The sequence below is a fragment of the Adiantum capillus-veneris genome, chromosome 17, assembly GCF_014529385.1.
Source record: "Adiantum capillus-veneris isolate H3 chromosome 17, ASM1452938v2, whole genome shotgun sequence".
Classification (NCBI taxonomy): domain Eukaryota; kingdom Viridiplantae; phylum Streptophyta; class Polypodiopsida; order Polypodiales; family Pteridaceae; genus Adiantum; species Adiantum capillus-veneris.
This window is the reverse complement of record NC_140947.1, coordinates 146,414,670-146,427,390: the sequence shown is the minus strand read 5'-3', so window position 1 is coordinate 146,427,390 and position 12,721 is coordinate 146,414,670. Positions and strand designations below refer to the sequence as shown.

At 44.6% G+C, this 12,721-nt stretch overlaps 1 protein-coding gene across 2 annotated transcripts in view; it reads right to left on the bottom strand.

Annotated features, from left to right (window-relative positions):
- LOC147438280 (protein PSK SIMULATOR 1-like) overlaps positions 1-11,472 on the bottom strand; it is a 110,997-nt gene extending 99,525 nt beyond the window's left edge. For both annotated transcript variants that reach the window (XM_086487578.1, XM_086487579.1), the window contains exons 1-2: positions 10,835-11,472; positions 9,475-9,800 (exon numbers count right to left, since the gene is read on the bottom strand). In XM_086487578.1, the coding sequence (XP_086343704.1) occupies positions 9,475-9,800; positions 10,835-11,332 (824 nt within the window). In that variant the 5' untranslated portion in view covers positions 11,333-11,472. The remainder of the gene's footprint in view (positions 1-9,474; positions 9,801-10,834) is intronic.
- Positions 11,473-12,721: the final 1,249 nt, after the last annotated feature.

Genomic DNA, 12,721 nt, shown 5'->3' with positions numbered 1-12,721 from the left:
TGCACAAATGCTGATACAATGGTTCTAGATGCTCATGGGATCATGCATTGAATGCGGGAGATTGACGGTACGGAAGAGACTACATGCTAAAACTGAAAATGCTAGTGGAACTCTGCTTGGATCCGCAACTTGGGGCTGATCCAAAGAGGGGATCCTAGAATCTGAAAACGCTAGTACCTCAGGACTGAATTCTGCATTTTGCTGGTGATAAAGGCTAATGTCACGTGACACATCCAACCCTATGTGTCCGTGGACAAGCTACAGCATGACCAAGGTTCAGTTCAGTCAAGTCAGTCTAGAATAGGAAGTGATCTGGCACTTTTGTGAGTCTGTTCGCAGACCGTGCATGTCCAGATACTTAGATTAGATGCATATCCTTTGGTTGCACACAACATGACCATCAGATTCCAGTCAGATCCCATCAGTAGCATTTTTACAGTGCACAGACCTATTTTTCCTATTTTTGATATTTTTCACTTACTATTTTTAAGTGACTTTTGTTGGTAAGTAGGTAGGGCAATTTTGCTAAGTTTATATATAAGCAAACCTAGCGCTAGCACTTTCTGGCAGAAGAGGCAGCAGGAGCACCTTGCTCAATAGGCAACCTCTCATCAAGACCTACCAACGCAACAACTCTAGCGTTTTCAGCATTGCAGAAGGCCTAGCGTTTTTGCATCAGATCAGCCAGCGTTTTTGCATTTGCAGATTCACGGCGACAGTAGACAGCAGATCAGCCCTAGCGTTAGCAGATTCCCCCACAACAATAGATCAGCCCTAGCGTTAGCAGAATTCAGCCCTAACGTTTTTGGAGCAGCAGGCGACCTAGCGTTTTGCAATTCCTTCGCGATGGAATCGACAGTAGCACCAACGTTTTCAGTTTTCAGCAGTCAGATCCCGCAGTAGAGGTCCCAAACCTCGCAGATCTCACCTTCCCGCAGCAGATCCGCACGGTCAAATTCACCGCAGTTTGCAGTTTCAGCCCGGAAAACGCAGATTTCAGCATCTGCGTTTTCAGCGCGTCGTCGTCGCATCGTCGTCATCGACATCGTCACCGACATAGAGTCAGAATTCAGCAGATAAAGATTTGTAGATTAGCCATTAGCATTTCAGGATTTCAGCCCCCCTCGTCGTCGTCCTCATCGTCGTCGAGTCCAAGCATTGTAGAGATTTGTGCAATCATAAGTAGAGCGCTCTCACCATAGAGAGTGGGGCCCTTAGAGGAGGGGTTTACAACTCCCTGGTGTCGTCTTCTTCTCTCTCTATCTCTCAGTCTCATGTACCTTCATTCACAGTGTTCATCCACTTTGTTTTTGTCCATTGCACTCTCTCACTAAAGGAACGGAAGGCTCTCCCTTCCGTAAGTAAAAGGAACCCTTGAGCACACTTCCGAGCACTCATCTTGAGCGAAGTTCAACATTCCTTTCCGTTGTAGCTTACTTTGGTATCAGAGCTTTGACAGTGTTCTGTATCAGTCAAGGAAAGAACCACAAGAACCACATAATTTTTTTTTGCTTGTTGCGGTTGCACGTAACCCAAGTCCTCTTGGGTGTGTCGATTCCTAATCGTGTTTTTGAAGAGTGACACGAAACCCAAGAAAGAAGGGCTTGTCCAGCCTCCCCTTGTGTCTCTTTTCACTCATTGAGAGCGGACCGTGCACTTAAACGGCCGGCCAATCGATGTGAGGTGGGAAAAAGCAACCTTGGTGTGAGCGCAAGGCTGCCAAGGGATGCGTCCGCGAAAAAGAGCAGAACTCGGGTGAAGAGACGTTCCTTCTCTAACACAGATTGCAAGCGAAAGAAGAACCCAAGAACCTCAAGACCCTCAAGAACCTCAAGAACCAAGACGCGCAAGAACCCAAGTTCCTCGTGAACTTAAGAACCCAAGACCCACAAGAACCCAAGTTCCTTGTGAACTTAAGAACCCAAGACCACAAGAACCCACGACTTCAGTGGATGGTCATCACTCGAAGCGGAATGGATACTTCGCTTGGAAATGATGAGCGTGAGGGAGGCGAAGAAGAATTTTCCCCACCAAGAGGTTTTTTCGACCCTCTTCCTTCCCATCTACGCAAAGGATTGCACTAACTCCTATGGAGGCTTTCGACATGATGATGATGGACAGGAAGTTAGAACATGAAGCAAGAAGATCAGAAAGAATGGCAGAATTTGATTGTGATAGCGCAGAAAGAAAAGCAGAAATGGATCGCGAGAACAAAGTAAGAAAAGCCATCAACGATCGACACATGAAAGAGATGTTGTGATTCTTTTCTCAAGTGCAGCACATATGCAAGAGATTCGGGAAAAGGACACTCTCTCCGTCTCTTCGTCTCCAAAGCATGACCCACAGGAATTGCATGATTATGATAAGCATGATGAATTGAATGATAATGATAAGCATGATGATTTGGATGACAATGACAAGCATGATGATGTGCATGAGCAAGATGTGATTTCTCACAAGCATGATGATTTGTATGATCAAGACGTGATTGTTCACAAGGATGATGGTTTAGTTGATACTGTTTCTAGTGAAGCTAACCTCATTGCAGATTCGATCAATCACGAAGAACCGATCTTGGCTCTCGAGTCAAGGTCCAAAGAACCCCCTCAAGAAGAACCGATCTTGGCTCTCGAGCCTAGGTCCAAAGAACCCCCTCAGAAAGAACCGATCTTGGCTCTCGAGCCTAGGTCCAAAGAATCCTCACAGGAAGTACTATGTGTTCGCACGATTTGTCAGCACGCATTGTTCAAGTGTTTCATTCGTGACCGTTTCCTGTATTTTAGTCAGCGTCTTTATGTGATCCCTTTTCCTAGGCATGACATATTGTACGTTGAGCACGTTTCACTCATGAATGAGCACGGATGTATGCGGATTGTTCATGAAAAGCTGAAAAGTATATTTAAGGAAGTCACATTTCATGTCTCTTCCTTGGCACGACATAGTTGTAGAAAGAGCACATGAAAGTATGAGCACCAAGCATGGGCATTTGCGTTGTGAATTTCCACAGTTGATTGATTTAGATCAGCAAGACAAGAGTCGATCTCATTGTTTGCGTGTGTGTGGTGAACGGTTTGACACTCCGTCTATTTGTTCATCTACATTGCATGCACAGTCTTTTAGGAAGACAAGATTTTTTCCAGTCACTTTACATGGAATAGGTATGTTCATGTTTTTGTGCTGGAAGTGGTTTCAGGAATTTTCAGCCATGACGATTCTTGAAGAAGGAAGAAGCATGACTCTAAACGAAGTTGAAGCATTGAAGGAGCCACATATGTCTTTGTGTCGCTTTCGGCGCGGCCCAAAGAAGCAAGCGTTGCAGACCTTTATGAAGTTCAAGTACCGCACAATCCACACATCAGAGTGGATCGGCGAAGAGTCCCTTCCATGATTCCGGATGCTATTGGTGATCTCCCTCGATGCCATACAGTTCAGTACCAGTACCTCACTTTAAAAAGGAGGGGATGTCACGTGACACATCCAACTATATGTGTCCGTGGACAAGCTACATCATGACCAGGGTTCAGTTTAGTCAAGTCAGTCTAGAATAGGAAGTGATCTGGCACTTTTGTGAGTCTATTCGCAGACCGTGCATGTCCGGACACTTAGATTAGATGCATATCCTCTGGTTGCACACAACATTCCAGTCAGATCCCATTAGTAGCATTTTTACATTGCATAGACCTATTTTTCCTATTTTTGACTTTTTTCACTTATTATTTTTAAGTGACTTTTGTTGGAAAGTAGGTAGGGCAATTTTGCTAAGTTTGTATATAAGCAAACCTAGCGCTAGCACTTTTTGGCAGAAGAGGCAGCGGGAACTTCACGTTCAATAGACACCTTCTCAACAAGACCAACCCGCGTGACAACTCTAGCGTTTTCAAAATTGCAGAAGGCATAGCGTTTTTGCATCAGATCAGCCAACGTTTTTGCATTTGCAGATTCACGACGACAGTAGACAACAGATCAGCCCTAGCGTTAGTAGATTCCCCCACAACAGCAGATCAGCCCTAGCGTTAGCAAAATTCAGCCCTAGCATTTTTGGAGCAGCAGGCGACCTAGCGTTTTGTAGTTCCTTCGCGACGGTATCCACAATAGCACCAGCGTTTTCAGTTTTCAGCAGTCAGATCCCGCAGTAGAAGTCCTGAACCTTGCAGATCTCACCTTCCCGCAGCAGATCCTCGCCACACGGTCAGATCCAGCACAGTTTGCAATTTCAGCTCGGAAAATGCAGATTTCAACATCTGCGTTTTCAGCGCGTCATCGTCGCATCGTCGTCATCGACATCGTCACCGACATAGAGTCAGAAATCAGTAGATAAAGATTTGTAGATTAGCCATTAGCATTTCCAGATTTCAGCCCGTCTCGTCGTCGTCCTCATCGTCGTCGACATCGTCGGCAAGTCCAAGCATTGTAGAGATTTGTGTAATCATAAGTAGAGCGCTCTCACCATAGAGAGTGAGGCCCTTGGAGGAGGGTTTTACAACTCCCCTGTGTCGTATTCTTCTCTCTCTATCTCTCAGTCTCATGTACCTTCATTCACAGTGTTCATCCACTTTGTTTGTGTCCATTGCACTCTCTCATTTAAGGACCGGAAGGCTCTCCCTTCCGTAAGTAAAAGGAACCCTTGAGCACAGTTCGGAGCACTCATCTTGAGCAAAGTTCAACATTCACTTCTGCTGCACCTTACAGCTGAAATTTGCTATGGCTGGAAACGCTAGGGCTGGTCTTGATCTGCAAGTGTTTGTGCTGCTGAAAAGGCTTGTAAATGCTGATTCTGAGGGCTGAAAAACGTTGGCTGCTGATGGCAGAAAATGTTGATGATGAGGGCTGAAAAACGCTGATTTGATTTGCTGTCTTGGGCTGAAAACTGAGAACCCTAATGCTGATGGTTGGATCTGCGATGGTGCGGCGAGGTTATGGCTGAAAATTGAAAACTATGGTGCTGATGGGCTGATCTGGTGCAAAAAACGCCTGAGGTGCTGAGATACTACAGGAATTTGGTGATGTAATGCTAATGGTTGGATCCACGATGGTGCGGCGAGGTTATGGCTGAAAATTGAAAACGATGGTGCTGATGGGCTGATCTGGTGCAAAAAACGCTTGAGGTGCTGAGATACTACGGGAATTTGGTGATGTATTGACTTATGGTTGAGAAGTGACCCCTAGGGTCACTTATATATGAATTTCAAGCTGGGTTGGGCAATGCAACTTAAAATCCCACGATTTCCAAAATGATGCAAAAATGTCATTTATTGATAAGTTGATAACTACTAATAAGAGGTGATTCACATGTAGATAAATACCTAGGCTGGGTACTAATGCAACTGTATGGAAACACTCCCCAGTGCCTACACGTAGCAGACATTGGCTATGCTCATGTGCAACCAGAGGGTATGCAACTAATCTAAACTGCTTCGATAGGCCCACAAGGGTGCCATAACACTTTCTAGGCTGTCCTAAACCCTAGAAATATTGAAATGGTGAAGTCTAAAGATCTAGGTTTTACACCTCCACAAATCCTTTTTCCTTTCTTTCCTTGCGTTAGTGATTCCTCTTAGCATGAATAATGATTCCTTTTATTTTTCCCTGAGAGAGGGAATGAGAGAGTGCGGTAGAGATGTGGAGAGAGAGAGAGAGAGAGAGAGAGAGAGAGGAGAATGACACCCGATGGGGTCCCAACCAACCTTTGGAAGGCCCCCCACACCGTTGCTGATGTGGTATTTGCTTTAGATTGCGTAAATGGAATGTACACACAATGAAATACCTCAAGTGCAGACTCTACTGACTCGAATGATGATTGTCACCGCAGTAACTCCTCAAGACGAGGCACCTTTGTAACATTTAATGGCCTAATAACTTGTGTGTAGCGGAAATGAGCATGAACATAGTGGGCATTTCATTAGAATAGATTCCTAATGAGAATTACAAGAGTGCTTGGGTGGAGAGAGCAACAAAAAGCATAACACCTAGTTAGATAGCATCGACAATACTTTCAAAAGAGAGAGAAATTAAGCTAATGACAACAGTTGAGGACCGGATTTGCATGGAGGGAGGCCATCAAGGCACCCTAATACTCTTCAATGTCCGAGCACCAAACAAGCGAGGGCAACAACCAGCTATATTAGAGACAAGGGCACCATAGCATGCGTTGCAGGGTAAAAGCCACCCAAGCTGACCAAAAACTTTAAAAAAACAAAGTATGGTAGTATTGATACAGTGAATGCTGCTAAGATATCTGGTTGCTTCTCTACTTCAACCAAAGCGAGCATGAGGAGTGCCGACACAGAGTTGGATCCCTACAAGCTGCCCCGCACAAACTTGGCTGAATTTCAACTGTTCCGGCCTGATTTCGGCAACATAACTGTACTAGGACCCTTCACAATCAGTATTCCCACGCATTGACTGACTTTCCCGACGCATACGGGCACTTTGCAAAACCTGGCGAGAATCTGCAGCACGCTGAATTCTCTGTTTTCAGCCCTGAAAATGCGCCAGATCACCTGTACAGCGGTCCCCTTGCGTCCCCGAACCTCCTGGGGGTATTAGGGTCCGTTTAGGGCCAAAACCCTAAACCTGCAAAAATACACAGCAGGCTGTAATTCACTGTTTCGGGCTCCGTTTCGCGTGCCGGTCGCATCCGTAGCAAGTCCTCGAGCTCCCGCACTTGTAGGGCTACTTGCCCTTTGAATCGGACGAGATTTCTAGCGTGAAACCTCTCCGAATTCACCTGTACCTGCGGGGGGATTAGCCGCTAGCTAATCCAGTACCTGTGCAAGAGGCTCTTGCCTCGGCAATCGCGCATGAACCCACACAACTGTACATTGGTCAAATGAAGAGCCCACTAGAGGGGCATAACATACTGCCAAAGGGGAGAGAGAGGGCAGTGCGTAGCGTGCAGGGCATCACTCCTGGCACCGCACTGTGCATAAGAGGGAAAGCAAGCACTCCATAGCTCTTAACCTGTGACAAAACTGAAAATGAGGCTCTCCCAGCTTAAAATTCAGCGCCACTTCTTGTTGCATGAGGCAAGTGCACCAGAAGGTGCCACTTGGCACATTTATAAGCATTTTCCCGTTTCGGGGTTGCCGCCTAAAAATCTCCCAACCGGCTGCCCAGTTGACTTCACGGCAGAGTAAGAAAATGTTCCCTTTGTCATTCCGGAGGTAATGACGTCAACACATTTTCAGGTCCCAAAATAGCAGTTCCCTAAATTTTAGGAGATGCTACCATTGTATCTTTCTAGGTCATCCGACCTTCTTTGTACACTGCGGCCACATCCAGAACTGAAATGTAGCCTCTGTAGCAAAGGATTCCACTTTGGCTAGTCAATGACCCCACTTGGCTAACCATAGTCCTTGTCCAACCTTAGTGCTCTCTTGCCCTCAGGCCTGGACTCCCTCTGGACAATTCCACACTAGCTATGCAATGCAGGGCAGTTAGATTTTCCGAGGGGTGTTTCCAAAAAGTGAAAGTAAATAGATAATAAGAAAGAAATCAACAAAAAGGATAGATAGTAGTCACACGTTGGTGACAGCCAAGGAATGTCGATGATCCCTACTACAGTGCCCATGTTGCAGACAATTCCTTATGACAATTTGGGGGCATTGGAAAAGTCAAAAGCTTACAAAGAAGGTGGTACAGCTGTAAAGATTAGCACTTTCAGCGGCTTGAGGATAATGCAAAGGCTCTTACTTTCCTCCAACAGTTTGATACAGATTATGCAGGAGGGAATTTTACAGAGACCTCTAAGGTTAGGAAAGCTGCCACTTTCTTGAAAGACAATACGCTTACATGGTGGACGACATTGTTGATGCAAGGACAAGCACCCGCCACATGGGTATACTTCAAGAAAATATTTGCATCTGCCTGGCTGTCAAATGAATTTGAAGCCGATCTCATGACAGATTGGCACCAACTTACTGCCACTACTTGTTGCAAGAGCTTAGAGGAGTACAATCGGAGGTTCTGTGAAGCGTTGCTCTCAGTGACACTGACATAGCAGATTGAGAAGTATTGTTGTGGGCTGCGTAAAGGGCTGAGAAATTATTGTACAAAGAACAAAGTGGCTACCCTTACTCAGCTTATGGAAGTTGCCAACACAGGTCATACCTTGTTGAAGGGAGAAGACATTGGATTTCAGGGCAACGTGAAAGGGGGTATGTCAAAGAAAAGAGTAGCAAAGAGGTCTTTTGCAAAAGCGGCTCCTAAAGCTTCACAGGAATCTGAAAAAGAAGAGAAATCTGAAGATTCAGCCGAGACTTTTGGAGCACAAGCCAAAAGAAACAAAAGTTAAGGGACAAGTTGCAAGACAGTATTTGGTGGAGTTCATGAACCATCCACATATGGAAGTAAAGTATTTGGAAGAGTGTGAACTTTTGGAGTCATCAAATGTATTGCAGATTTACCTTCAGGCCTTTGGATTACAGCCCACGTATGCCCCAACCCAACGTGTGCAAAGGAGGGGTAATGATGGAGCTAGCACATCAAATGTACATACAGATTCAATGCAATAGAAGTGTGCATCGCTCTTCAAGTAAAGGTATTATGCTCACTCTATCATAGATGAAAATGACAAAAGTATGAAGGTCTTGCTTCCTAAACACCCCCCCCCCCCCCGCAAAAAGGATATACCATGGCAGTAGCAGCTCCGCCCAGAGGATGACCAGAGAGGTGACAAATTCTAATTGTATCATGCTTCTCCCAACCCAGGTCTCGTCACATTTTGAGATGTTTGTATATTTAAGAAAGCCCACAAGGAGACGTATTTATTGCTCTTATGCTCTACTGAAATCTGATGCTCGCGAAGGATAGGCAAATCGGTAACATTGTCCACACTCTTGTAGTAGAGGCCCCACGGTGCATGTATTTAATAGGAGATATTGCCTCTTACACCTCCCTGTATCGCCAATGCTATTATAAAGGAGTATGGCACGTACTGTTTCTTCAGTCATTGTGTCTGCTAATACTGTACGAATTTTCAAATGCCATGTGCCTTTTGATCATCAACTTTTTGTTTCTACAAAATAGGATCGACAAAACCCTACTCTGAGTGTCCTGCTGCTGCAAAGACCTTTTGTCGATGCATGTCCCTTTTTGTTTCTACCAAATAGGATCGACAAAACCCTACTCTGAGTGTCCTGCTGCTGCAAAGACCTTTTGTCGATGCATGTCCCTGCCGAAGATTATCCAATTCCTTGTAGACTCTTGCAACTGATAAGATATTTAAAAAGCATGTGCAAACACACTTGCTGCAATCACATGAATCGAGTGCACACTCTGGGCATGCCTAAACTTAAGTAAACATCACAGCACAAAAGTTGTGAAGCCAAAAGGTTTGACTTTAGTTCTAAACTTAAGTAAGCATCCCACCGCAGACGACGTTAAGCCAAAAAGTTTGACTGCCAAATACTTATAACTTAAGTCTTTTGTGATTCGTGAAGTATCTTCCTAGCAACAAAAGGATTGCCAAGTCACCTTTTATCATCAGCAGCAATTCTGAGAAGCTCTGCTGTGTCTGTTGAAACTAAGCGATGCACTCCTTCCGAGCGAAATATTTCCTCTTTCAGTATTTTCATGCTCTCCAGAGACAAGGAATGCTTCAGGTTGAAACCCTTAACGACTGTGTTGGCCACTTCAAATGCGAGGATGCCTATCTTATTTCCCTTTGGAGGAGCACCAGAAGTAAAGCCACTGCCAAAGTTTAAATTTGTCATACTGCTGCCGAGAGTATCCAATGCTTCAACAGCCTTTCCCAAACCAACGTTACCAGCTCTTCCAAGAAGGGCTCCAACTTCATTGACCTGTCTCACATGGAACAGAACATTCAGACACAAATTGCATGCGGCAACGATAAGAGTAATATAAACTGGTAAGCATTAAGTCAAGTGGCAAAACCATTTGAAGAGCAAGCAGCCATTGAAATTTTGGATTTTTTGGTCCGCTAAGTTAAGTGGCAAAACTTATATTTCACTTGACTTACCATTTGATGTAAAAGTCGAAAGGCTTCACTTAGCGGACCAAAAAATCCAAAACTTGATAGAAGATGATTCAAAAAATGCCTAGATTAACCTTGACTGAGAGTATAAGATATAGACTCATGGTAATCATCCACAAGACAATATCCCCATCAACTACAGCATCCACACAATCAACTAAACGTGTGTCTATATATAGTCAGTGTGTGTGTGTGTGTGTGTGTGTGCGCACGCGCACACACACAAACTATATATAGACACGCGCACACACACACACACGCAAGCATACAATACAAACACACAAAAGTGTGAGCAGGTATGCATGTCCCTATGTATTTTTCATACATAAGTAAAAAATGTATAATCTAGCACCTACCTATCGTTATCTTTATATATTTACCTCACACACACACGCAAGCATACAATACAAACACACAAAAGTGTGAGCAGGTATGCATGTCCCTATGTATTTTTCATACATAAGTAAAAAATGTATAATCTAGCATCTACCTATTGTTATATTTATCTATTTACCTATATAACTATATAACCGCACAACTGTATCTATCAGATGTACAAACTTTACCAATAATATGAAGATATCCAAGTATGTTCAAGTGAATGCAATAATAATACACATACATATGTACACAAGAAAAATTGAAAATGCCTAGTCGTTGACAATCTAAAGCACCAATGCTGCATAAACATTTCATGAGACAGCACTAGTTCAGAAAACTTTAAAAATACACTTTCTTGAAGGATATTCAGCCCAGACCGCAGCAGAATATAGATAATAGTGATCACAACCAAGAGCATTCCATGTGAGTTCATCCCACCCTCCCCAGAAAAAAAACTACCTTTGCTGCACCTTTCTTAGCGACTGTGGTAGTCCTTGATCTTGCAGATCTAGCCTTGGCAGAGAGGGCACGGGCCAACTTGTTCTTATCCCCACTATCACCTGTCTCACTGAAATCCTCACTGAAGTCTTCAGTGTCAATTGAACCGCTGTACATCCTGAAAGGAGGCCCATTAGGAAACATTCTGTGAAAGCCATCTTGGGAGCCCAAAGCTTTGAGAGGCAACTGGCTTGTTAAGTTGTCAGCATGCTGGCCTTCATAGGCTTGATTGTCATGACTCTCATTTTCAGTATTTCCGCTCCTGCGTCTTGCTAGAAGAAACATCTTCCTTTTCTCAAAAGACTCAGACTGATTCATCGAGGGCAATGGTCCAGAGTGATTATATGCAGGCAATGGTCCAGAATGATTGGACACCACTATGTGCCCTTGATGAACACCACCTGAAGGAGGGATTGAGAGGCTGTCAACGGTGGCTCGCCTTGAACAAAGGCCACCCATACTGACGGCCTCGAAAACACCACTTGCGCTAAACCTGTACTAATCTGAGCTCCACTGAAGGACCTGCCGTAAATCCATTCCTATCTGATATCCATGATTGAAGCGACTAATGCTGGCCAATCCAGCGCAAAGGCTCTAAGGTTCACATGACCTGCCACATGCACAGTCCTCTTCAAAAAACCAGGGAACCCTCCGATGCATGCAGTCGGAGCGGAGCCCCAACAGAATTACGCGAAGCACCCAGTCTAAATGAATCTGCTGGGCTAGGAGTAGTAACCTGAGCTCGCTAAGGAAATGGGCCGCAGCCAAAAGGCGAAGTGAGAGTTCAGCACGTATAGATCGAAGCAGAGCTTGCTTGCGTGGACGGAGACTCAAGTAGCACGTCGAAGAAATGAAGGACAGCAAAAGGAACAGGGGAGAGAGGGGAGCGGTCGATGAAGACGGAGGCTCAGGAAAAAAAGGGCTTCTTCCCGAGCACTTGTTTTGACCGCCCTGCTTTGACCCAAACTTCAAGGTTCCAACTTCCTTGAACACTGTCTCTGCATATTCTTTAATTTACAAGATTCCAATAGGAGAGCCACCGATTTGAAAGACACCAGCCGGCCCCTCATTTCACGAGGGATCAATTGACAATTACCGATGATCATTGGACGATGTGGGCCATCCATTTCATCGATGGCAAACAAAAAAGCCACGTCAAATCCCCCTCCCCGAGACCCGAATGCGACTTGAACTCAAAACCATTGGTATATACCCCAATACATTGTCTCATGTTGACACAACTCACATCCATCTCACACAAGATTCACAAAAGAACATAAGAGCTCACATTGTTCACACACGCTTCACAATTAATTCACCTTAGCTTACAATCATTGCGACGCTTGATGCTTCTTGATAAGAGGGCTATCATTTAGTCATGAGAGAGAAGGAAAGGGTTTGCTCAGGACACTGATATGGCTCCATGTCAATTGGCAATTGATGCAAGAGTCATCCAATCAATCAATTTCAATGACAGTCTTCAAAAATGTGCTAAGAAATTATTGCTCCTGGAAAGTAAGTCCTTAGCCCATTTTTGAAGACCAATCGCTAGCTAGTGAGCGAAAGAGGAATTTCGGGAGTGTCCCCCAACCTAGGGGAGAGGGAGAAAGGACTTTGGCTTGTCATGACTATGTTGACCGCATGGACAAGCAGGCTCATCTACCTGAAAGCTCCTTGAAAGTAGTTATGGCACCTTTCCCCTTGTTCCATCTCTGTCTCAAATAAGTCCATCTTAGCATGTCTTTGACAAGGGCCTTGGCCACTTTGCACAACAAATAGAGATATGCATGCTTTCAACCGTCTAGAATCTCAAAGAGCAGACACACTTAAGAACGATGGTAGTTCTTT